This window comes from Bos javanicus, chromosome 20 (assembly GCF_032452875.1).
Source record: "Bos javanicus breed banteng chromosome 20, ARS-OSU_banteng_1.0, whole genome shotgun sequence".
NCBI lineage: Eukaryota > Metazoa > Chordata > Mammalia > Artiodactyla > Bovidae > Bos > Bos javanicus.
In genome coordinates this window covers 33,036,437-33,062,355 of record NC_083887.1, presented here as the reverse complement: position 1 = coordinate 33,062,355, position 25,919 = coordinate 33,036,437, and the positions used below count along the sequence as shown (strand labels likewise).

The window sequence follows — 25,919 nt, the reverse complement described above, 5'->3', positions numbered from 1 at the left end:
GAACCAGAGATCAAATTGCCAACATCTGCCAGATCATAGAAAAAGCAAGAGAGTTCCAGAAAAACATCTATTTCTGCTTTATTGACTATGCCAAAGCCTTTGACGGTGTGGATCACAATAAACTGTGGAAAATTCTGAAAGAGATGGGAAATACCAGACCACCTGATCTAACTCTTGAGAAATTTGTATGCAGGTCAGGAAGCAACAGTTAGAACTGGACATGGAACAACAGACTAGTTCCAAATAGGAAAAGGAGTTCATCAAAGCTGTATATTGTCACCCTGCTTATTTAACTTCTATGCAGAGTACATCATGAGAAACACTGGACTGGAAGAAACACAAGCTGGAATCAAGATTGCTGGGAGAAATATCAATAACCTCAGATACGCAGATGACACCACCCTTATGGCAGAAAGTGAAGAGGAACTCAAAAGCCTCTTGATGAAAGTGAAAGTGGAGAGTGAAAAAGTTGGCTTAAAGCTCAACATTCAGAAAACAAAGATCATGGCATCTGGTCCCACCACTTCATGGGAAATAGATGGGGAAACAGTGGAAACAGTGTTAGACTTTATTTTTTTGGGCTCCAAAATCACTGCAGATGGTGACTGCAGCCATGAAATTAAAAGATGCTTACTCCTTGGAAGGAAAGTTATGACCAACCTAGATAGCATATTTAAAAGCAGAGATATTACTTTGCCAACAAAGGTCTATCTAGTCAAGGCTATGGTTTTTCCTGTGGTCATGTATGGATGTGAGAGTTGGACTGTGAAGAAGGCTGAGAGCCGAAGAATTGATGCTTTTGAAGTGTGGTGTTGGAGAAGACTCTTGAAAGTCCCTTGGACTGCAAGGAGATCCAACCAGTCCTTTCTGAAGGAGATCGGCCCTGGGATTTCTTTGGAAGGAATGATGCTAAAGCTGAAACTCCAGTACTTTGGCCACCTCATGTGAACAGTTGACTCATTGTAAAGGACTCTGATGCTGGGAGGGATTGGGGGCAGGAGGAGAAGGGGACGACAGAGGATGAGATGGCTGGATGGCATCACTGACTCAATGGACGTGAGTCTGAGTGAACTCCAGGAGTTGGTGATGGACAGGGAGGCCTGGCGTGCTGCGATTCATGGGGTGGCAAAGAGTCGGACACGACTGAGTGACTGATCTGATCTGATGTATAAAACAGATAACTACTGAGAACCTACCATATAGTACAAGGAACTCTACTCAGTGCTCTGTGGTGACCTAAATGGGAAGGAAGTCCAAAATAGAGGGGATAAATGTGTGTATATATATGATTCTCTTTGATGTACAACAGAAACTAACACGACATTGTAAAGCAAATATATTCCATCAAAAATTAATAAAAAAGAGAACCATTTCACCTAATGTTTTGCTCCCCACCCCCCCTCACATAAGCAATTGTCATTAACACCAGTGAGAGCACAAAGTATTGAATGTCTGCTGCTGGATCTTTCAAACCTCCATGAAACTCTCACTCATTGGCCTAATCTGAACTTTATTGTCTACAGGCAATCCCCAAACCAAGCACAATTTTCCGCCTTAGAAGAGATGCTTTTTACTATTTTTAGTAGTCTATGACTGGACCACTGAATCCACATGGATCCATGACTGGATCTACAAAAGTAGATCACATTTAAATAGAGAAAATAGATGTGCTCTTCATATTTGAGCAAAACATTACAATGGTTTGAGGAAAGGTGAAGGGTAGGGAAGGTCAGGGTACTATTGTCCTGAGATATTAGATAAGTCACTTTTGCCATTTTTCCTTTCTTTGAATGCCAACAGCATATGATGTCTACAAGTCAAAATGTTGGTACTCTGTTGCAATCTGTCTTGTACCATTCTGCAACTGTGTCTCATATAAATCTCACATTCCAAGAAGACTGCCCTGCAAATCAAAGACAAGAATCAAGAGGAAAGTGTTTTGACTCTATGCCATGCCTCTCCTGCCCCCACTCTAAGCCCACAGCATGGTCTTATTACATTCTTATTGTTGAGGTACTGGCTGACTCAGTAAATGGATGGATTCTTATGCTGGGGCACTGGGGGGAAATGCTTTGGTTGATTTTTAAAAAGAAAAATTAAAATTCTTTAAAGGCATAGCATAAATAACATCCTAGTCACCAACTGGTTATACTACTTTTCACCCTCTCCACCTCACCATGTGTAAATTTTATCTGAATTTTTAGCAACGATTGCAGAAGGAAAAACCCCCCAAATGTCACAGAGATAAGTCATGCACTCTTGGAGAAGAAAAAAACTTTCCCAAGTACAAAGACCAAAGAAATCCCTCAAGAAAAACACCAAAGAAGATACAAGATCTGCTGCTGCTGCTGCTGCTGCTGCATCACTTCAGTCGTGTCCGACTCTGTGCGACCCCATAGACGGCAGACCACCAGGCTCCCCCATCCCTGGGATTCTCCAGGCAAGAACCCTGGAGTGGGTTGCCATTTCCTTCTCCAGTGGATGAAAGTGAAAAGTGAAAGTGAAGTCGCTCAGTCGTGTCCGACTCTTAGCAACCTCATGGACTGCAGCCCACCAGGCTCTTCCATCCATGGGGTTTTCCAGGCAAGAGTACTGGAGTGGGGTGCCATTGCCTTCTCCGATACAAGATCTAGAGCAAGTAAAAGAATGTAAATGCTCATTCCGAGGCAATCATGAAACCAGGTCATAAAGTTCCACATTGGGCATTTAAGCACTTTTTTCTCTACCCTCAATTGGAAGATAAAGAAAAACTGGATGTAAAACTCTTCCTTCCTGAGATGTGGTACATATATACAATGGAATACTACTCAGTTATAAAAAAAAGAATGATATAATGCCATTTGCAGTAATATGGATAGAGCTAGAGATTATCACACTAAGTGAAGTAAGTCAGAAAGACAAATACCATATGATTATCACCTATATGTAGAATCTAAAATATGATACAATCAGATTTATCTATGAAACAGAAACAAACTCGTAGACATAGAGAACAGACTGTGGTTGCCAAGGGGGAGGGAGCTGGAGGAGGGGTGGATTGGGAGTTTGGGAGTAGCAGATATTGGGATTATTCATTCTATTAATAAACAGCATTTATTGTTTGAATGAATAAACAACAAGGTCCTACTGTATAGCACAAGGAACTTTATTCAATATCCTCTGATAAACCATAATGGAAAAGAATATTTAAAACGAATGTATGTATATATATGTATAACTGATTCACTTTATTGTACAGCAGAAATTAACAAAACATTGTAAACAACTATGCTTCGATTAAAAAAAAAACAACTTCCTGCATGAGCAGGAGTAAAGTGATGTATTCTCCTAGAGGCTGAGAGAAGACTACATTGCTACTTACACTTCTCTCTTTTCAACATACATACACTTTCTAGGTCTAAAGCTGTCTACCTGGTGCCAGTTGGAGCAGTAAACAGTAACTCCTTGAAACAGCCTTTATATGCAGAGCTCATGTCATAGACATCAAGATGCCCCTGAACATGGTTTATGGCTTTAAGGAGTCTCTCAGTCTTTATCAGATTCAAGAATCTGTGGCCATATCTATTTGGAAGATGCTTGGACACATCATTGAAGCACAACACAGTGGTCAATGAGTTGTGTGTGCTTGAAAGGTGTGAAATTTCAGTTCTCCAATAAATTCATGTCATGTTGAAGCATGCAGATATACACGAGGCAGCCTGCTCTGCCTGTGAAGAGCAGTAAGAGTCAAGTTCATTAAATAACTCCCTTAACTGCTCACCAATAAATTTAAAACTGAGGGCAGGAATAGCACTAATTTTCCTGGCTATTTTCTAGCAACAGATCCACCACGTCTTCCCTGAATCCACATATAGTCTTTGTTAACAGATTGAACTTAGATTGAACCATGCTCTTGACGTAGTTTCCCTACAGTCTATTCATGACAAAGTAATTATTACAAATATTTTATTTGGAGAAATGGGAAATATAAATTAAACCCTTCCAAAATGAATCTCAAAGATCTGAAAGATGTATTTTCATGAATCACTTTTTGTGGCATTATGGCGTTAGTTATTTTCATAACCTGAGCTAAATTTTGAACCTGAGCTAAATCATAAGAGCAACAGCTTTTCTGTTTAGTATTCTAGATAAGCAGCAGTTATTTGCTGAATTTGCTCAGTTTTACATTGGCCAAATCTCACATACATTTCCAAAGGGCAGCCTGTGCTTTTAGCACCTACTAATGAAATCACACATTACAATCTCACCTCCACATACTGCTCCTTCAGGATAGGAATGCCACAGCTCCAGAAACAACTTGTAAGCTTCTTTTCTTTTAACAGCTGAGGCCACAGGGAAATAAGTGATGAGTGGGTGGGAGGAAGGAATATTTTAAAGCCAAAATTCAAGCTATACTTGTAGTTTCTGTGGGAAAAAAGTCAATTATGATAAGAAAGTCTCTAGCTAGTCCTATCTAATTATTTTTAGTACTTTAAAATAAGTTAATTAGAAATAGGCTATAATCCCAGACATACAGGGCAAGAGCCAGAAGATTTGCACTTCATATAATAAAGCCAAAATTAGTGTCTTCAGTTGATATGTGTAGTATTTTCTTCTGAAGTCCTCCCAGGCCAGATAAACTGAGAAAATTTCATATATCCAACTTTTAAAAAATTGCTGTTATATTGAAAACATGAAAGAAAACATTTTGTCAATTGAATATAAGTTAAAAGCTGAAACGTCATTGCCTAGAGTGATGTTAGCAAGTTATTAGAGATTATTTAACAGTTTTGTTAGGGGGAGCCCACTTCTAGCAGGAAAGATTTGGCTTATATCATCTCACTTAAATAAGCACTTATATTTGTTGGAATCACTCTTGGCAATTAATAGATCAGTCATCCAAAGCTATACTGCAGACAATGACTGCAGCCATGAAATTAAAAGACGCTTGTTCCTTGGAAGAAAAGCTATGACAAACCTAGACAGTGTACTAAAAAGCAGAGACATTACTTTGCCGACAAAGGTCCATATAGTTAAAGTTATGGTTTTTCCAGTAGTCATGTACTGATGTAAGAGATGGACAACAAAAGAGGCTGAGTGCCGAAGAACTAATGCTTTCGAACTGTGGTGCTGGAGAAGACTCTTGAGAGTCCCTTGGACTGCAAGGAGATCCAACCAGTCCATCCTAAAGGAAATCAGTCCTGGGTGTTCATTGGAAGGACTGATGCTAAAGCTGAAACTCCAATACTTTGGCCACCTGATGCAAAGAGCCAACTCAATGGAAAAGTCCCTGATGGTGGGAAAGATTGAGGGTAGGAGGAGAAGGGGTCAATAGAGAATGAGATGGTTGCATGGCATCATCAACTCAATGGACACGAATTTGAGCAGACTCCAGGAGATGGTAAAGGACAGGAAAACCTGGCATGCTGCAGGTCACAGGGTTGCACAGAGTAGGCAGGACTGAGCGACTCAACAACAGCATCCAAAGCTGTGTCTTCCAAGTACACCCAACACAAACAAGCCTTCAGGGGCACTCATTCAACCAAGACTGAGAAAAATATAGCTCCTCCCTGCCAAAAAGGGCAAGACAAATATTCAGTTGAAAATATGACTGTTGGCCACCTCACCTTCTGCTTCTTTCTTCCCTGAATAAGTTGTAATACCTTGAGAAAGAAGTTGGAATGTTCACCAATATCAAAGAATCAGCAATTCCCTTTACAAAATGCTGTGTGCTCACATTTCTTTTCCAGTTTCAATCTCTCTGGCCTCTACCACCTGGGATTCCTTATACTCATCATCAGTCATTTCCAATCCCTGTCCAAACAGATAGGCAGAAACCTAAGCCACGGGGAATGCTGATTTTCAGGATGACTCAATCTGATAAGCTTGCATTCCAACAGATAAGCCTTGGGCTAGTTTTTCACCAACTCATTGTCAAAATGGTCTGCGAATCTGCACAGATACAGTCTCAGCTGTTTTAGTGGAAAAAAGAACAATAAAAAAAGCACATATAAAGACTATTTCACATCAGAGGTTTTTGAACCAAATGGGAATAAGTGCATGCAAAGGGGGTAAATGAAAAGAAATTTAAAAGCAAGTCCTGACATCTGGAAGCTGACCTGACTTTCACAACAACGTCATGTTCTCTTTCTGTTGGACATACTCTCCCAGAATACGCATCACAGACAAGATTACTCAAGATCATGAGAAACTGAGATTTTTTTAATTTTGTAATTTTGTCTCAACACAGAAACATCACTCACAAAATATGAAACATTGACCTCTCTAGACTAAAATAAACTACTATGACTTCTTTACCGGTTATCCTCACTCTATCCTAGAGATAAGACATATCAGTTCAGTTCAGTTCAGTTCAGTCGCTCAGTCCTGTCCGACTCTTTGCAACCCCATGAATCTCAGCACGCCAGGCCTCCCTGTCCATCACCATCTCCTGGAGTTCACTCAGACTCACGTCCATTGAGTCAGTGATGCCATCCAGACATCTCATCCTCTGTCATCCCCTTCTCCTCCTGCCCCCAATCCCTCCCAGCATCAGAGTCTTTTCCAATGAGTCAACTCTTCACATGAGGTGGCCAAAGTACTGGAGTTTCAGCTTTAGCATCATTCCCTCCAAAGAAATCCCAGGGCTGATCTCCTTCAGAATGGACTGGTTGGATCTCCTTGCAGTCCAAGGGACTCTCAAGAGTCTTCTCCAACACCACAGTTCAAAAGCATCAATTCTTTGGCACTCAGCTTTCTTCACAGTCCAACTCTCACATCCATACATGACCACTTGAAAAACCATAGCCTTGACTAGATGGACCTTTGTTGGCAAAGTGATGTCTCTGCTTTTGAATATGCTATCTAGGTTGGTCATAACTTTCCTTCCAAGGAGTAAGCGTCTTTTAATTTCATGGCTGCAATCACCAACTGCAGTGATTTTGGAGCCCAAAAAATAAAGTCTGACACTGTTTCCACTGTTTCCCCATCTGTTTCCCATGAAGTGATGGGACCAGATGCCATGATCTTCATTTTCTGAATGTTGAGCTTTAAGCCAACTTTTTCACTCTCCTCTTTCACCTTCATCAAGAGGCTTTTGAGTTCCTCTTCACTTTCTGCCATAAGGGTGGTGTCATCTGCATATCTGAGGTTATTGATATTTCTCCCAGCAATCTTGATTCCAGCTTGTGTTTCTTCCAGTCCAGCGTTTCTCATGATGTACTCTGCATAGAAGTTAAAAAAGCAGGGTGACAATATACAGCCTTGACGTACTCCTTTTCCTATTTGGAACCAGTCTGTTGTTCCATGTCCAGTTCTCTCTGTTGCTTCCTGACCTGCATACAGGTTTCTCAAGAGGCAGGTAAGGTGGTCTGGTATTCCCATCTCTTTCAGAATTTTCCACAGTTTATTGTGATCCACACAGTCAAAGGCTTTGGCATAGTCAATAAAGCAGAAATAGATGTTTTTCTGGAACTCTCTTGCTTTTTCCATGATCCAGTGGATGCTGGCAATTTGGTCTCTGGTTCCTCTGCCTTTTCTAAAAACAGCTTGAACATCTGGAAGTTCACGGTTCCCATATTGCTGAAGCCTGGCTTGGAGAATTTTCAGCGTTACTTTACTAGTGTGTGAGATGAGTGCAATTGTGCGGTAGTTTGAGCATTCTTTGGCATTGCCTTTCTTTGGGATTGGAATGAAAACTGACCTTTTCCAGTCCTGTGGCCACTGCTGAGTTTTCCAAATTTGCTGGCATATTGAGTGCAGCACTTTCACAACATTATCTTTCAGGATTTGAAATAGCTCAACTGGAATTCCATCACCTCCACTAGCTTTGTGTGTAGTGATGCTTTCTAAGGCCCACTTGACTTCACATTCCAGGATGTCTGGCTCTAGGTCAGTGATCACACCATCATGATTATCTGGGTCATGAAGATCTTTTTTGTACAGTTCTGTGTATTCTTGCCACCTCTTCTTAATATCTTCTGCTTCTGTTAGGTCCATACCATTTCTGTCCTTTATCGAGCCCATCTTTGCATGAAATGTTCCCTTGGTATCTCTAATTTTCTTGAAGAGATCTCTAGTCTTCCCCATTCTGTTGTTTTCCTCTATTTCTTTGCATTGATCGCTGAGGAAGGCTTTCTTATCTCTTCTTGCTATTCTTTGGAACTCTGCATTCAGATGCCTATATTTTTCCTTTTCTCCTTTGCTTTTTGCTTCTCTTTTTTTCACAGCTATTTGTAAGGCCTCCCCAGACAGCCATTTTGCTTTTTTGCATTTCTTTTCCATGGGGATAGTCTTGATCCCTGTCTCCTGTACAATGTCATGAACCTCATTCCATAGTTCATCAGGCACTCTATCTATCAGATCTAGGCCCTTAAATCTATTTCTCACTTCCACTGTATAATCATAAGGGATTTGATTTAGGTCATACCTGAATGGTCTAGTGGTTTTCCCTACTTTCTTCAATTTCAGTCTGAATTTGGCAATAAGGATTTCATGATCTGAGCCACAGTCAGCTCCTGGTCTTGTTTTTGTTGACTGTATAGAGCTTCTCCATCTTTGGCTGCAAAAAATATAATCAATCTGATTTTGGTGTTGGCCATCTGGTGATGTCCATATGTAGAGTCTTCTCGTGTATCTTCTCAAGACATATTGAGATAGCCAATTATAGGCTTGTTCTGACAGCTTCCAACCTAGCGAGGACCTCTGCTTCCTTTAAACCTTCCCTCAAGTCACCAACGAGTCCTTCCTACCCTCTCTTACTGGGATGTTCATGGTTTCCATGGTGTGTGTCTTGCCAAAGGCCGCCTCCTCACAGTCTCAGAATGTGGTACAGATATTGTCCATTTTAATTCTTGAATCAGAAACCTCTTACTTGCTCAACTGCTTGATGGTTCATATCACAGTTCTTTTCAAGTCCCAAACAAGCCTCCCCTCCCCTTAGTTGCTCGCTGAACGTCCACCCTACTGTGCCTTGACCTGGCTGACATCCCTGCTGCCTGGACATTTCCTCTTTATTCCTTCTACCCCCATCAATCCCCCTGCTCTTACCTCTTTGTGAGTGCCGGCTATATACTAGGTTTGTTTTTCTTTAGATATTAAATTCCATCAACTCCATCTAAGAAAACAGAGCTCCAGAGAGATTTATTAGAGTAAAAAGTGAAGTCATTCGGTCGTGTCCGACTCTTTGCAACCCCATGGACTGTAGTCTACCAGGCTCCTCAGTCCGTGGAATTTTCCAGGCAAGAGTACTGGAGTGGGTTGCCATTTCCTTCTCCAGGGGATCTTCCCAACCCAGGGATAGAACCTGGGCCTCCCACATTGCAGGCAGATGCTTTACCGTCTGAGCCACCAGGGAAGTCCTAGAATGAGTAGACCTCTATCCTAAGCTGTGTTTTTTAGAAAAGTATGTTTTTTTCTCTCTTTGTCTCTCTCTCTCACACACACATACACACACACACACACTCAGCTGGCAATTTCTCCACACATACACAGACACACACAAACACACACACACACACACACTCAGCAGGCACTGAATGGGTATCCAACTTCTCAGTAGCTTGGCAATTCTCTCTAGTCTTTGGCTCTCCTGCCACAGATAACGAAAGGTGCCTATCTACATCTGCCTGTACTTTAATCTTACAACATCAGCAGAATGAAGGAGAGAAAAAGCTTTTATATGCACTCCTGCTTCAAAAACTCTTGGGTCAAAGTTGTTAAGAAAGAGTTACAGACAGCCCTCCCTCCTTCCATACCCCAGCATGACCTGGGCTAAAATCACTCTTCTGTCACAGAGCCTCATGGCTGGAAACTGTTACAGAATTTTTTTTTTTTTTTTTTACTGTTTGAAATCAGGGCTGGGGAGGCCATTGGGTTGCAAAGAGCCATGGTGTTAATTGGTGCTGAAATGTTAATTGGTTTTGGTGAAAGACACTGAGTCAGGAAGTTACTAAGGCTTCTTCCTTGAGGTGTGCTTTAGAGCCCAGGGGAACAAAGAATCCCTCCTAGGAGACTTTGCCTGTGTTTTTGAAGCACAATCATCCATGACGTGGGAGAGAAGATACAAGGGAGAGAATAGCAGAGGACCATTAATTGGATCATGATGGAGGCTGAGTGCCAAAGAACCGATGCTTTCAAATTGTGGGTCTGGAAAAGACTCTTGAGAGTTCACTGGACTGTAGGGATATTGAACCAGTCAACCCTAAAGGAAATCAACCCTTAATATTCATTGGAAGGACTGATGCTGAAGCTGAAGTTCCAATACTTTGGCCACCTGATGCAAAGGGCTGACTCTTTGGAAAAGACTCTGATGCTGGGAAAGATAGAAGGCAAAAGGAGAAGGGAGTGACAGAGGATGAGATGGCTGGATGGCACCACTGACTAAATGTACATGAATCTGAGCAAACTCCAGGAGATGGTGGAAGACAGAGGAGCCTGATGTGCTGCAGTCCATGGGGTTACAAGGAGTCTGATATGAATTAGCGACTGAACAACAACTACAACAATTATTTGGAAACTGATGATGAGCAGCTCTACCCTAGTGATAGGACAAGAAAATTTGAACTTAGAGGAGTCATAGCTTAGAGTTAAGGAAGAAATACCTGAACCTGGGGTGGGGAGGGACTGATAGATAAATCTTGGAGTTGATTCTCTTTTAGATTGCTTAAAACCAAGTGCATCTGTGGGTAGGGACAGTTGAGGCACACATTTTCTGCAAACAACAGTGTTACTCAAAGTGAGCCTCATGTGTTAGAAATGAAACTCTTTGAGCATCAGACTCATGAATCATAACCTCAGAGGGTGGCAGAGCACTGCTCAGTTTGCTAAGCCCTGGGCTAGAAGAAAATTTGCTTTCTGGAGCTTCCTTCGATTTACAAGCCAGATTCCTTCTTCTAGTGGTTCAAAAGACCTAGATTCTTTTTTAAACTGGAGTATAATTGATTTACAATATTGTGTTGTTTCAGGTGTACAGCAAAGTGATTCCATTGTGTATATATTTTTTCCAGATTATTTTCCATTATAGGTTATTATAATATATTGAATACAGTTCCCTGTGCTTCACAGTAAATACTTGTTGCTTTGGGCTTCCTTGATGGCTCAGATGGTAAAGAATCTACCTGCAATGTAGAAGACCCGGGTTTGATCCCTGGATTGGGAAGATCCCCTGGAAAAGGAAACAGCAACTCACTCCAATGTCCTCGCCTAGGAAATCTCATGGATGGAGGAGCCTGGCAGGCTACAGTCCACGGGACTGCAAAGAGTCAGACACAACTGAGTGATTCCACTTCACTATCTGTTTTGTACATAGTTCAGTTCAGTTCAGTCGCTCAGTTGTGTCCGACTCTTTGTGACCCCATGAATCGCAGCACGCCAGGCCTCCCTGTCCATCACCAACTCCCGGAGTTCACTCAGACTCACGTCCATCAAGTCAGTGATGCCATCCAACCATCTCATCCTCTGTTGTCCCCTTCTCCTCCTGCCCCCAGTCCCTCCCAGCATCAGAGTCTTTTCCAATGAGTCAACTCTTCACATGAGGTGGCCAAAGTACTGGAGTTTCAGCTTTAGCATCAGTCCTTCCAAAGAACACCCAGGACTGATCTCCTTTAGAATGGACTGGTTGGATCTCCTTGCAGTCCAAGGGACTCTCAAGAGTCTTCTCCAACACCACAGTTCAAAAGCATCAATTCTTTGGCACTCAGCTTTCTTCACAGTCCAACTCTCACATCCATACATGACCACTGGAAAAACCATAGTCTTGACTAGACAGACCTTTGTTGGCAAAGTAATGTGTCTGCTTTTGAATATGCTATCTAGGTTGGTCATAACTTTTCTTCCAAGGAGTAAGCGTCTTTTAATTTCATGGCTGCAATCACCATCTGCAGTGATTTTGGAGCCCCCCAAAATAAAGTCTGACACTGTTTCCACTGCTTCCCCATCTATATATAGTAGCTTATACCTATTAATCCCCATACTTCCAATTCCAACTATCCTTCCCTCTCTTTTCCCTATATTCTCTTTGGTAACCATAAATTTGTTTTCCATGTCTGTGAATCTATTTCTGTTTTGCATATAGGTTCATTTGTATTATTTTTTATATTCCACATATAAGTGATATCATATATTTGTCTTTCTCTGTGGGACTTTCTTCAGTTAGTAAGATAATCTCTAGGTTCACCCATGTTGATGTAAATTGCAACATTTCATTCTTTTTATGACTGAGTAATATTCCATTGTGCATATATATGGCTTCCCCACTGGCTCAGCAGTAAAGAACTTGTCTTTAATGCAGGAGACACAGTTTGATTGCTGGGTTGGAAGATCTCTTGGAGGAGGAAATGGCAACCCACTCCATTATTTTGCCTGGAAAATCCCATGGACAGAGGAGCCTGGCAAGCTACAGTCCATAGGGTTGCAAACAGTCTGATATGACTGAGCACATTCGCTCAAGTGAGCTTGCGAGCACACATGTGTGCGTGCACATGCACGCACACACACACACACACACACATCCCTTACCTTTCTTAAACCAATTATCTTTTGACAGGCACTTGGACTGTTTCCTTGTCTTGGTTATTATAAATAGTGCTGCTATGAACACAAGTCTATCTTTGCGAATTAAAGTTTTTTCAAAAGACCAGATTCTGATTTGATCCCAGCACTAGCTCACACCATCATCTGAACAAATTATTTAGCCTTTTTGACCTTTAGTTTTCTAAAGTGCAAACTGGGAATATCATCTGTTGAATAAATGAAGCTTCTAATAAATATATGTTGAAAAGTGAAACATGATACTAGCATCTTGTAAACAATGATTATTCTAGTGCCGATTTTACGTAATGTCCTTGATATTCTTTCTCCTTAGGCATATGTAGCCTGAGAAGGCAGCTTTCCCTTTTACAGAATAGACTGATAATAGATCTGCTCTACCAAAGCTCTGAGCGTCGAAGAATTGATGCTTTTGAACTGTGGTGCTGAAGAAGACTCTTGAGAGTCCCTTGGACTGCAAGGAGATCAAACCAGTCAATTCTAAAGGAAATCAACCCTGAATATTCATTGGAAGTACTAATGGTGAAGCTGAAGCTCCAATACTTGGGCCACCAGATGCGAAGAGCCGACTTTTTAGGAAAGACTGATGCTGGGAAAGATTGAAGGCAGGAGGAGAAGGGAACAACAGAGGATGAGACGGTTGGATGGCATCACTGACTCAATGGACATGAGTTTGAGCAAACTCTGGGAGTTGGTGATGGACAGGGAGGCCTGGTGTGCTGCAGTCCATGGGGTCACAAAGAGTGACACACGACTGAGTGGTTGAACAACAACTAATGTTCTGACATACTTGGCCACGTGGTCTGGAGGTGGAGCCAGAAAGCTGTTCTTCATGAAGGTTGATGTCACCTGTAGCAGCTTTTGAACCATTCTGATTCCCATTCCTTCAGTGAGGTGTTTCTCTGCTCCCCAGAACTGCTATGTTGAGTGGTGCTACAAGGGAACAACTTCTCAGAGACCAGCCCAGACCTGCTGAGCCCAGGCACTGACGGAGTAAATCAAGCAGCAGGAGTGTTCTCTGGGGAGCTGTTGTGAGCTGGGGTGTCTCCGCTGAATGGAAAAAAAGTCCATTGTGCTTGCGCAGCAGAAAGAGAGGGCCCCATGAAGGTCAGCACCCCAGGCCCAGCCTCTGGCCCCTCCATTCAAGGCCCCGGAGCACCGTGGTTTATTGGGAACAGTGCAGGCTGAGAGCTGGTCCTCTCTATCATCTTGTCTCCTGCAGCTTGATGGCCACTGACCTATCCTGGTCTTCCTGTCCATTTTCTGTCCACATTCCTCCCTGAGGTGTGGAGGGTGGAACTCTGTCTGCAAGCTGGGAGACCTGGATTATGATTCCATTTTTGCCAACAGCTCTGTGACCTTGGGCTACATTTTAGTATTCCTCCAGCCTCAGTTTCCTTACTAAATGGAAAACAGTCAAAGGAGCAATAGGCACAAAGCAAGGAGGACAGAGCCAGCTCACCTCAAAGTTCCCTTCCTTTTTATTATTCAACAGCAGTGCATCCCTGGGGGACCCCTGGCAGCATGGGATCTTGAGGCAAAGCCTACACTTAATATCTGCTCTTTCATAGCCTTGCCCACTCCACTTCCAGTACACTTTACCTTCCCAACACCTCAGATCTGACTCTGCCCTCCAAGATGACAAATAATGTAGTATATGCACTCACTGCTAAGAAATGTGAATCTCACCTAATTTATAGAAGTAAACATGTGACTTGGAGTCCGATCCAAAAAATAATCCTGCCTTTGTAAACTAATATGGGACTTTGAGCAAGCTAGACATTTCTCAGGCTGGGTTTTCCATCTCTTATGGATGTGATGCCTACTTTGTAAGGCTACAGGGAAGATTAAATGGATACAAGTCATGTAAAATACTTAGCACAGTGCCTGGCACAGAAAGAGGGCTCAACAAACGTAGTTGTCTTCCTTTCCTCAGCTGGATGAAAGTGGAGCTTATTAAAACCTATCCACATCCTTCTGCCTTACCTTCAAGGCAATGACTGTGATCATGAGAATAAATGGGCAGGGCAATTAGTATTAAATAGATGTGTGTGTCTGTGTGTGTGTGTGTTTAGTCACTGAGTTGTGTCTGACTCTTGTGACCCCATGGACTGTAGCCCGCTAGGCTCCTCTGTCCATGGGATTTCCCAGGCAAGAATACTGGCTCAGGTTGCCATTTCCTTCCTTCTTTCCAGCGCATCTTCCTGACCTAGGGATCAAACCCACGTCTCCTACATTGGCAGGCAGACTCATTACCACTGAGCCACCATAGAGAGTACTTAATAAATCATCATTACTATTACTGTTATCTTCATCATCATCATCTAAATTGTTGACTTGTATAAACACTGTCTAAATTAATCCAGCATCAATTTACTTACAAAAATGCACTGCTCCTTAAATATTCTGACAGGTGGTCTAATGAATTTTTTTAACTAAAAAACCTATGATTTAATAAACTTCCACAAATTAGAGAAGGACTTGACTCAAGTTATGCACCTTCTTTTTAAGAAGGTGTGAATTCCGTGGGGGTGAGGTGCAAAAGCTGGTGTTTGAAAAATAAATTAAAAATAGGTCTTTAAGAAATTAAAATCTGTGTCTGTTGGCATTACTAAAATGTAGAGAACGCATCTGCAGTATTTGGAACCGGTGGCCAGATTGAAAGTTACGGTACCTAAATCCAAGATGGGTTTAGTTTCCCTGAAAGCCACCCACATCTTAAAACACTGTTTTCTAAATTGATGTGCTCAGAGTTTTGTTAACCCAAATATTAGACATAATGAAAAATTATAGAGAAACCTGTCAGGTGCAGAAATGTAGGATCTTAGAACTCAGAAAGATCTTGGAGATAATTGAATTCAAACTCCAAATTTTACAAATGAAAATACACCAAGGTCCAGAGAAGTCTTAACATTGCCTAGAGACTTCCTCTTTAGTGGCAAAAGATTTTCTGAATGAGCAGCTTTGGCACAATAGCAAAAGAAAAGTGCAGAAAAAGTCTTTTTTGTGGGCTTCATCACTTGGTGAGACGAGAAAGGAACATGTTTTTGGAGAGTCAAGTATTCTTTCACTGTTTCAGGAGTAAGTCACCTTTGCAAGGCATCATCTGAGGACTGACAGTGATATTTCCCTATAGAAAATGAAAGTGTCAGTTGCTCAGTCATGTCAGACTGTTTGTGAACCCATAGACTGTAGCCCACCAGGCTCCTCTGTCCATGGAATTCTCCAGACAAGAATACTGGAGTGGGTAGCCATTCCCTTCTCCAGGGAATCTTTCCAACCAGGGATCAAACCCAGGTCTCCTGCATTGCAGGCAGATTCTTTACTGTCTGAGCCACCAGGGAAGCTCTATCCTAGGCATACCCAGAAAGCTGAAATATGTCCAAACCAAACTAAACCTCTGGATATCACATTAACACCATAGGCAAACACAGGCTTTGCAGTTGGTTTAAAAGAAGGTTTTTGAGGACTGAGACAAACTCCACTGAGAATGCTTATAGCACAAGTATTATGGTCAAGGTTCAGACATATTCACAAATCATTTGCAAGTCATATGCATAATTCTAGAGACAAAAGGTTGACTCTACCTATAGAGTCTTCATTTCTACTTTTTAAACTCTTTTTCCACTCCCTCTTTCCACTGATTTGCTGTTGTTGCTGTTTAAATGCTAAGTCGTGCTGACTCTTGCGACACTGTGGACTGTAGCCTACCAGGCTACTGTCTGTGGGATTTCCCAGGAAAGAATACTGGAGTGGGTTGTCATTTCCTTCTCCAGGGGATCTTCCCAGCCCAGGGACCACTGAGCCAACAGGGAAGCTCTTTTTACTGATGTGCATGTTGCATGCTAAGTTGCTTCAGTCAGGTCTCACTCTTTGCAATCCTACGGACTGTAGCCCTCCAGGCTCCTTTGTTCATGGGATTCTCCAGGCAAGAGTACTGGGATAGGTTGCCATGCCCTCCTCCAGGGGATCTTTCTAACCCAGGGATGGAACCCACATTTCTTACATCTACCTGGAGGTGGATTCTTTACCACTAGCACTACCCGGGGAAGCTCCCTTTTTACTGAAACATTTCTACTATCAGACATATAAGCCAGAGGCCAATGAGAAGTTCTGAATCAGAGCAGATGGCTGAGGATATTCTGTCCAAATTAATTCCATGGGGTGTTAATAAGTGTTATCTGGAAAAAAATTAAGTGCTTGGAAAAAATTGTATTAGTTAAATTTAAATAGGATTATTCACTAAAATACTGGCTAGTGCCTTTTATATGCTAATGTGCATTGTGATTCTTTGGGGACAGTTGTGTAGATATACATTAATATTTTCAATACTCTCCTAACTTTTCTAATCTTTATAAATCCTATTTTGTTAATGCTGTACTAGAGCATATGTAACCAGAGAGCTGTTCAATTTATAACTTGTAAAATCCCACACTGCATGAAAGTCCATAAGAGAGAAAAATGAAAGTCATTTGTTCCTTGAGTAGATTTTCCTTCTCGGCTTCCCAAAGACTATTCCTTACACAAGTATGGAATCGGGGTGTGGTTCCTGGCCAAATGCAAAGTAGGCAAATTGTATGGAAAAGTGTTTTCCTAAGCATAGACTAAAACAGCAGAAGGTAAAGCTGGAAGGGAAGATTCCTTTCAGGCCCAATACGTAAATGTTGGAAGTACAGATTCTTTTTCTTAATTAAAGTTGCAGCAAGAATGAAGAAAATGAGAGTCAGTCACCCTCTCCTGCCCCTTCCCCACCTCTAGTGGGGATTTCTTAAAATCTTGGGGCTATATGGGGTAAGTTTGAAAATAACACATTCTTCTGTGTATATAATGCCCTCATTTTTAAATAGGTAAGATAAGTGGTAAGTTGTTATTTATGAGAACAATTAATTTTTATAGAAGGTGATTCTATTAAAGAAGTGGTTTTCTTGTTCTGCTGAACACATTGATGACTAACTGAATGTAGGCTTAGGGCCAGGGAGACAGGTGGATAGTTTGGTGTAGTAATCTAGAGGCGAGTATAGTGTCTCCACTGCAATCTGGGGGTAAGGGGAGAAAGCAGATGAGAAAAGGATAAGGAGAAGATTCTGTCAGAGGACTTGAGTCTAGGGTGAAAAGTGGTACAGATGTCATCAAAAGATATTCAAGGCCAGGAGATTCATAATTCCAGATGAATCTGAAGTTCAACTGTAAGTCATCTACATTATGATTATAAAACCTCCCTTGTCTGCTCAGATCCTTAGTAAAGTCTGAATAAACCATTATATAGAAATTAAGCAAGAAGCAAGTTTCGCGTCTCAGGGTATAGAGGGTGGAACATGGACAGGCTACCTTGGACAATCAATTCATAAAATGACACAAATCCAGTAGAGCAAGGGCTCATTCTATATGAATGGAAGAAATCTAGACATCAGCAGAAATTTTAGGGAAGGCTTTACATTTGCATACAGTGTACAGTGAAGGGTTGGGAATCTTATTTGTATCGAAGGAACAAGGAGATCCTAGCAAATATCTGAATAACAGAAGGAAGTTATAATTACGTATGGAGGAATTTGTCCTCTCCAAGGTCCTGTGCCTGTCATTGCCAAAAAATACAGTATTTCCCAAAAATGTTAACCTATATTCCTAATGATCAACTGGCCACCTCTACTTGGATGTCTTTCTAGGACTTTAAATTTAGCATGGGGCTTCCTAGGTGGCGCAGTGGTAAAAAATCCACCTGCCAATGCAGGAGACACAAGAGATGTGGGTTCATTCCCTAAGTTGGGAAGATTCCCTGGAAGAAGAAATGGCAACCCATTCCAGTATTTTTACCTGAAAAATTCCATGGACAAGCAGCCCATGGATGGGCTACAATCTACGGGATCCCTAAGAGTTGGACACAACTGAGGGACTGAGCAAACAAATTTAACACAATCCTGATCGGATCTTCCTCATGTTTTTACCAAGTCCCTGTATCTTTGATTTTTGCCTCTGTGAATGCATCCATCACTCATTCTACTTCCCTTTTCTCTCATTCACACCACATAGCTAAATAGTCATTCTAACTTTTGCTGTGGCATACTGTCCCCTTCTCCATTTTCTTACTTCCTCACTTGAGCTTTCATATGATTGCTAAAACAGTTCCATGCGCTTCTTAACTGCTAGGTCTCTCCATTCCATTTACCCCCCATGCTTCACCTATTATCCACTGCAAATGCAGACCTGATCGAGTCACTCCAATGTTAAATATCATTTTCTAGCTCCCCATGGCTCATAGGATGACATTCCCTGTAGCCTGCCTAAAAGTCTTCATACAAATCTGTTTCTGCCCCATTACTAATTTCACCTGCCATTTCCCACCATCTAGCATTTTCACCTCTAAAGGCCATCCATAGCATTTCCACTTCCCAGTCTTTTAATTTTCTTGTCTTTCCCTACAAGACCTTGAGCAAAACATTCATTCTCTGTCTCCTTACCATAATTCAAAATACCAATTAAAGTTAAAAGCTGTGATAGGAACCGTGTTTGCTTTTCAATGTTTGCCTTGTTTAATAGTTTAACTCAAAAGAATAAGCAATAGGTACAATGATAGATGTTGTATTGGGGAATGAGTTACAGATGTCTTTAGTGATTGCTAATTGTGGCTCACAGATGACCACTGCCCTACAGGTGTGTCTGGGCTTGACCAGTGGAAAGCCTATTCTCTGGAGATTGAGTGTTGCTTTGGATAAAGTGTAAAGACACAGAACATAACTTGGGAAAAATGGGGTTTGAGTCTTTGGTTCACTATTCATTGTCCAGATGGCTTTAGGCAAAACATTTCATGTCTCTGAAGTTTAATTTTTATCTGTAATATAGTATCTACTTTCCAGAATTATTATGCAGGTCAAATGGAATCAGGTATGTGAAAATACTCTGGAAACAGTAGAGAAAGAGCTTTGTTATCTATATAATGCTAAGCACATATGAAAAGGAGTGCTATGAAAAGATAACTAGATATGGGGTCAAAATGCATAATGTGGGAATTCCCTGGATGAGCCAGTGGTTAGGTTTCCACACTTCCACTGCAAGGGGTCCAGGTTTGATCTCTGGTTGGGTAACTAAAACCCAGCAAGCCATGTGGTACAGCAAAAGCAAAGACAAAAATCCATGTTCCTGTGGGTTGATCTACGTCCCACAGAATGACACGGTGTTATTGTTATTGTTTAGTTGCTAAATTGTGTCCAGCTGTTTGCACCCCATGGACTGTAGCCCACCAGCTTCCGCCTCCTCTGTCCATGGGATTTCTTAGGCAAGAATACTGGAATGGGTTGCCATTTCCTTCTCCAGGGGATCTTCCAAACCCAGGGATCTAACCTGCATCTCCTGCACTGTAGGTGGGTTCTTTACTGCTGAGCTCCCAGGAAAGCCCACAAAATGACATACTGAAGTCCTAATTCCCAACATCTGTTAAGTGTAAACTTATTTGAAAATAGGACATTTACAGATGTAATTAAGTTAAGATGAAGTCACTAGGGCAGGCCCTAGTCCAATATGACTAGTGTCCTTACAAGAAGAGATGACAGAGAAACAGGGAAGAATATCATGTAAAGATGGAGGCAGAGATGGGCGTGATGCATCTGTAAGCTAAGGACCACAAGGGATGGCAACTGTCACCAGAAGTTAGGGGAGTGGCACGGGAAAGATTCTCCCACGGAGCCCTCAGAAGGAGCCAGCCTGACACCTTGATTTCAGACTTTTAGCCTCTGGAACTGAGGGGTGGTAAATTTCTTCTGTCTTAAGCCACCCAGTTTGTGGCACTTTGTGGTGACAGCCCTGGGAAACTAACATACACGGGTGTGAATCCGCTCCATCACTTAACAGCTCTTTGATGTTGTATTAAACTGCCTAAACATTTCCCCTGAGAACTTAAGGACACTTACCTTTCTGTGATAGTTTCTCTGAGACCACTGGCCACCCCTTTGACCACGGTGCTTGCTTTGGGAGTCAGCACCACCTGAGATATGAAAAACGATCCCTTCTTCCTTCTCTCGGTGATGGATGCCTGAAGAAACTGGATCAGTTTTTCTGGGTCTGTGGTGTTGGCCCAGGGTGCTGGCATCATCTGCCCAGGCCAGAGAAAGGGCACTTCCAGAGCCACTGGACTGTGGTAGAAGACCAGCACTTGGTAATCCTTCTCCCACAGGTACTTTAGACTCACTTCCTGGGCAAAGATCGCTGGGCACATTTTATTTCCATAGATGTCTTTCAGCATTTGGACCAGTTTTTCATGGTGGTATTTCTGCATCCCATAAAAGTGGTTGAAGTCCAAGAATACTACCTCCTTATGGTGATCTGTGAGGAATGCATTGATCTCCTCAAGACCTTCATTGACTTTGGCACTGAACAAACCATGAGCAAAGTAGAGTTCATTGTCGGGGTCTCTGGGCTTGGTGGAAATTCGAAGATCAAAGTAACGGATCCCAGCTCCTAGCTGACCGGTAAAGTTCATGGTTTGAGTGGCTAGCCATTTTCGCATCAGCTTTTTGGCCACAGTTCCAAACACAGAGACAAAATTCTGGACAGTTTCTGGCTGTTCAGGCCCCACTGGAGAGGCTTCATCAATGTAGAAGCTGAAGGAGTCATGAGATCCTAGAAGAATAAGAAGGCACAACATGGTTACATTTCAGTCCTTTGTCCTACCCAACTTCTTGCTCTCTTGCTGAGTCCATATTTCTGCCTCAAATGAGCCAAAGGAAACACTAAGGAACATTTACCTAGTACTTCCAAGTGTCTTAGAAGGGTCTTTTTTTTTTTTTTGTAACCTAGTATGAGATGGTTGGATGGCATCACTGACTCAATGGACATGAATTTGAGCAAACAAAACCAGCAGATATTAAGAAGAGGTGGCAGTAATACACAGAAGCACTATACAAAAAGATCTTCATGACCCAGATAACCACGATGGTGTGATCACTCACTTCGACATCCTGGAATGTGAAGACAAGTGGGCCTTCGGAAGCATCACTACAAACAAAGCTAGTGGAGGTGATGGAATGCCAACTGAGCTATTTCAAATCCTGAAAGATGATGCTGTGAAAGTGCTGCACTTAATATGCCAGCAAATTTGGAAAACTCAGTAGTAGCCACAGGACTGGAAAAGGTCTGTTTGCATTCTGATCCCAAAGTAAGGCAATGCCAAAGAATCCTCAAACTACCACACAATTGCACTCATCTCACACGCTAGCCAAGTAATGCTCATAATTCTCCAAGCCAGGCTTCAGCAGTATGTGAACTGGGAACTTCCAGATGCTCAAGCTGGTTTCAGAAAAGGCAGAGGAACCAGAGATCAAATTGGATCAAAAAAAAGGAAGAGAGTTCCAAAAAAACATCTACTTCTGCTTTATTGACTATGCCAAAGCCTTTGACTGTGTGGATCACAACAAACTGGAGAATTCTTCAAGAGATGGGAATACTAGACCACCCGACCTGCCTCCTGAGAAATCTGTATGCAGATGAAGAAGCAACAGTTAGAACTAGACATGGAACAATGGACTGGTTCCAAATTGGAAAAGGAGTACATCAAGGCTCACATCAAGGGTACATATTGTCACCCTGCTTATGCAAAGTACATCATGAGAAACACTAGGCTGGATGAAGCACAAGTTGGAATCAAGATTGCTGGGAGAAATACCAATAACCTCAGATACGCAGATGACACCACCCTTATGGCAGAGAGTAAAGAAGACCTAAAGAGCCTCTTGATGAAAGTGAAAGAGAAGAGTGAAAAAGTTGGCTTAAAACTCAACATTCAGAAAACTAAGATCATGGCATCTGGTCCCATCATTTCATGGCAAATTGATGGGGAAACAGTGGAAACAGTAACAGACTTTTTGGGCTCCAAAATCACTGCAGATGGTGACTACAGAAGACACTTGCTCTTTGGAAGAAAAGCTATGACCAACCTAGACAGCATATTAAAAAGCAGAGACATTACTTTGCCAACAAAAGTCCTTCTAAGCTATGGTTTTTCCAGTGGTCATGTATGGATGTGAGAGTTGGACTACAAAGAGAGGTGAGCCCCAAAGAATTGATCCTTTTGAACTGTAGTATTAGAGAAGACTCTTGAGAGTTCCTTGGAAAGCAAGGAGATCCAACCAGTCCATCCTAAAGGAAATTAGTCCAAAATATTCATTGGAAGGACTGATGCTGAAGCTGAAACTCCAATACTTTGGCCACCTGCTGTGAAGAACTGACTCATTGGAAAAGACCTTGATGTTTGGAAATATTGAAGACAGGAGGAGAAGGGGATGGCAGAGGATGAGATGGTTGGATAGCATCACTGACTCTATGGACTTGAGTTTGAGCAAGCTCTGGGAGTTGGTGATGGACAGGGAAGCCTGGCATGTTGCTGTCCATGGGGTCACAAACAACTGGACATGACTATGCAACTAAACTGAACTGAATGAAGGACAGGGCAGCCTGGCGTGCTGCAGTCCAGCAAACAGGGCTTGCAAAGAGTCACACATGACTTAGTGACTCAACAATAATAGTACACAGAGGAGTCCAACAGACCAAATGGTTTGTACAATAATTTTTAAAATCCCATTTAATCAATATTTTAAAATTCAAAAGATCATCTTCTACTTCTGTAAACCAAGAATTTCCTCTACTAATTAGCACAGGTTTTCTCTTTTTAAAAAAGATTTTTGATGCAGACCATTTTTGAAGTCTTTATTTATTTTGTTACAATACTACTTCTGTTTTATACCTTTGGTTTTTGAAGCCATGAGGCACATGGGATCTTAGCTCCCCCAACTAGGGATCAAATCCACACCCCCTGCATTGGACAGCAAAGTCTTAAACACTGGACCACCAGAGAAGTCCAAAAACTGGTTTTCCACGTAGGTGGCATAAGTGACCATACAGTAGAATTTATAGGGACTCATCACTTCCCAAATGCTTTATCTAAATCTTTTCCTTTCCTTCTATTTTGGGTTGATTTTAAGCCTATTGGGCTTATTTCAATGAATAAAGAAGCCTGTTTCATAAGTAGACAAACAGTATTACCACCTATACTTTGGAAAGCACAGGAGGTTATAGGAACAGAGGAAGAGAGAAATAAGGTAAGAGAAAAGTACAATACTGGTATTTTAACATTATTCTTGATCCTGCATTTGGGCAACTGTGAATGTATATGAAGTCAGGTACACTTTACACATTGAATGAACAATTACTTTTTCTTGCAGGTTAACACAATTAATAGTATTTAATACTTAGCTAATAGACTATTTTCTTCACAGATATTTCCTCTCAAAAAAAGTGACAGCTCTCTTTAGAGTTACTTCCAAATTTAGTAGAATTTCTTCCTAGGGAGAACCTATTTAATTATTTATTTTTAGCAGTTGCAAATATTAAACCTCCATAAATGTAGCAATGAACACGTGTATGATTTATCTGTAAGTACAGATTGCCATTTAAAATATTATTGGAACCAAAAAAGAAAAATTATTTCAATTTTATTTTTAAAGCCTCCTTTAATTCTTGGACATGACTTATCAAATAGGTAAAATTAATATATTCTGGACTTTACACGCGTTAAAAAAGGCAGATATTATTATTCCCCATCTGTTACTCAGGCTTTCTCATACATGGTTGCCCACTCTTAACCTGCATGCATTGAGGTACAGCTTTTTCTAGATTTTTCACTCTTCCAACCCAAAATGTGCACATGCACACACACACACACACACACACACACATCTCTAAATGTATTATCATCACCTCAGGGCCTTTACTAAGCTATTTAAAGCACATTTTATCCGTGATGCAATGTTTGTCTTTGTTTATATTCCGTATATATGTCAATCTGTATCTACAGGCATCTACATATATCTTTGGCTAGCATTAAACAACCCACAGGAATCACAAGAGTATGAATTTCAAATGCCATGATAGGTTGTTAGAGAAAATATTTTGAAAAATACTTTGATATCCTGAAAATCATTACCTTTAAGATTTGGAACAGAAAACTTCTCAGAATTAATGGAATTTTTCAAACAATGAATGGTACCAAAAATATAGAAATTCCACATTTAATTTCATCTGAAACTATCTGATCTATTTATCTTTAGTAGATGGTATGGGAATAAAATGTCAATACTTTCTGAATAAAGAAAACTGTCTGTTTGGAGCTGGCATTGACAAATTTTAATAGAGATTTAAATTACTGCATGTTGACTTATTAGTTGTTGTTCAGTCAATGGCTAATATAAATGAAGAAACTAAATTGTACTGTGGTTTAATATACAGCAAGAATATGTTTAAATAAAGAAAAAAGCAAGCTTAAGAACAGTTATAATGAAATGATCTAAGATTGAAATAGGTACAAATAAATTAATAAGCCCTCAAAATAAGGGTTAATTTATAAAATCAAAAAAATTAATAATTGATTTGCAGGCATGTGAAGAAAAGGTGGATGAAAGAAATTGATTACTTCTGTAATCTGGTAGAAGTCATAATTGGAAGCAAGCAAAAAGGGAATTAAATATGACTAGATTTCTTCTTTCAGAAATGAGCTGTTGTTTGTTTGCAACATGTTAATAAAAATATTAATTTGTTGTGTGTACGTGTGCTCAGTTGCTCAGTCGTGTCCAACCCTTTGTGACCCCATGGACTGTAGCCTGCCAGGCTCCTCTGTCCACGGGATTATCCTGGCAAGAATACTGCAGTAGTTGCCATTTCCTCCATCAGGAGTTGAAGGATCAAATCCATGTCTCTTAAGTCCCCTTCATTGGCAGGTGGCTTCTTTACAGCTGAGCTACCTGGGAATTATTATTAAGATCAAAATAAGGTAATGTAAAGATAAAAATTAAAAACAGAAAACAGAAGAAGAAACCATCAGCACCCCCACCAGTGTTTGTTCTAAGTTAGATGACTCTGACATAGAGAAAAAATCACCAGATGCAAATACTGTTTGAAGAGGGAGGAGAATTAAATTATCAATCAATACAAAACATTACCTGTGCATTTTGGGAGAAAATACATAATCTAATGTTGGCTAAGAAATATTTTCAGGGCTTTTAATTTCATTTGGAGTAGTAGTTCCTCGCAAATTTCAACATTTCCTCTAGACTGTTTTCTATTTATTTGAACATAAAACAAAAGTATAGCAATACTACTTTATGACTTTTAATAACAGAGAAAACCTCTGGCCCAGCCCTTTGTCTTTGAAACCAGGAACCTGCCTATGAGCAAAACAGTGCTAAGCACTATTTCTTTGTTGATGCCTAAATCGGTCGAATCCACGTCTCCTGCATTGCAGTGAGATTCCTTACCTGCTGAGCCATTGGGGAAGCCCTGAAATCTACAACCTGTCTGCTTTATCTGGTCTAATATTTTGCTTCTACACTGGCTCAGTATTCCTATCCTCCTGT

General features: G+C 41.1%; 1 protein-coding gene across 1 annotated transcript in view; it reads right to left on the bottom strand.

Moving 5' to 3' along the window:
• The window catches only part of PLCXD3 (phosphatidylinositol specific phospholipase C X domain containing 3), a 200,406-nt gene that overhangs the window by 55,546 nt on the left and 118,941 nt on the right, over positions 1 to 25,919 (bottom strand). Inside the window, exon 2 of the mRNA XM_061393631.1 lies at positions 20,427 to 21,135. Coding sequence (XP_061249615.1) covers positions 20,427 to 21,135 — 709 coding nt within the window. The remainder of the gene's footprint in view (positions 1 to 20,426; positions 21,136 to 25,919) is intronic.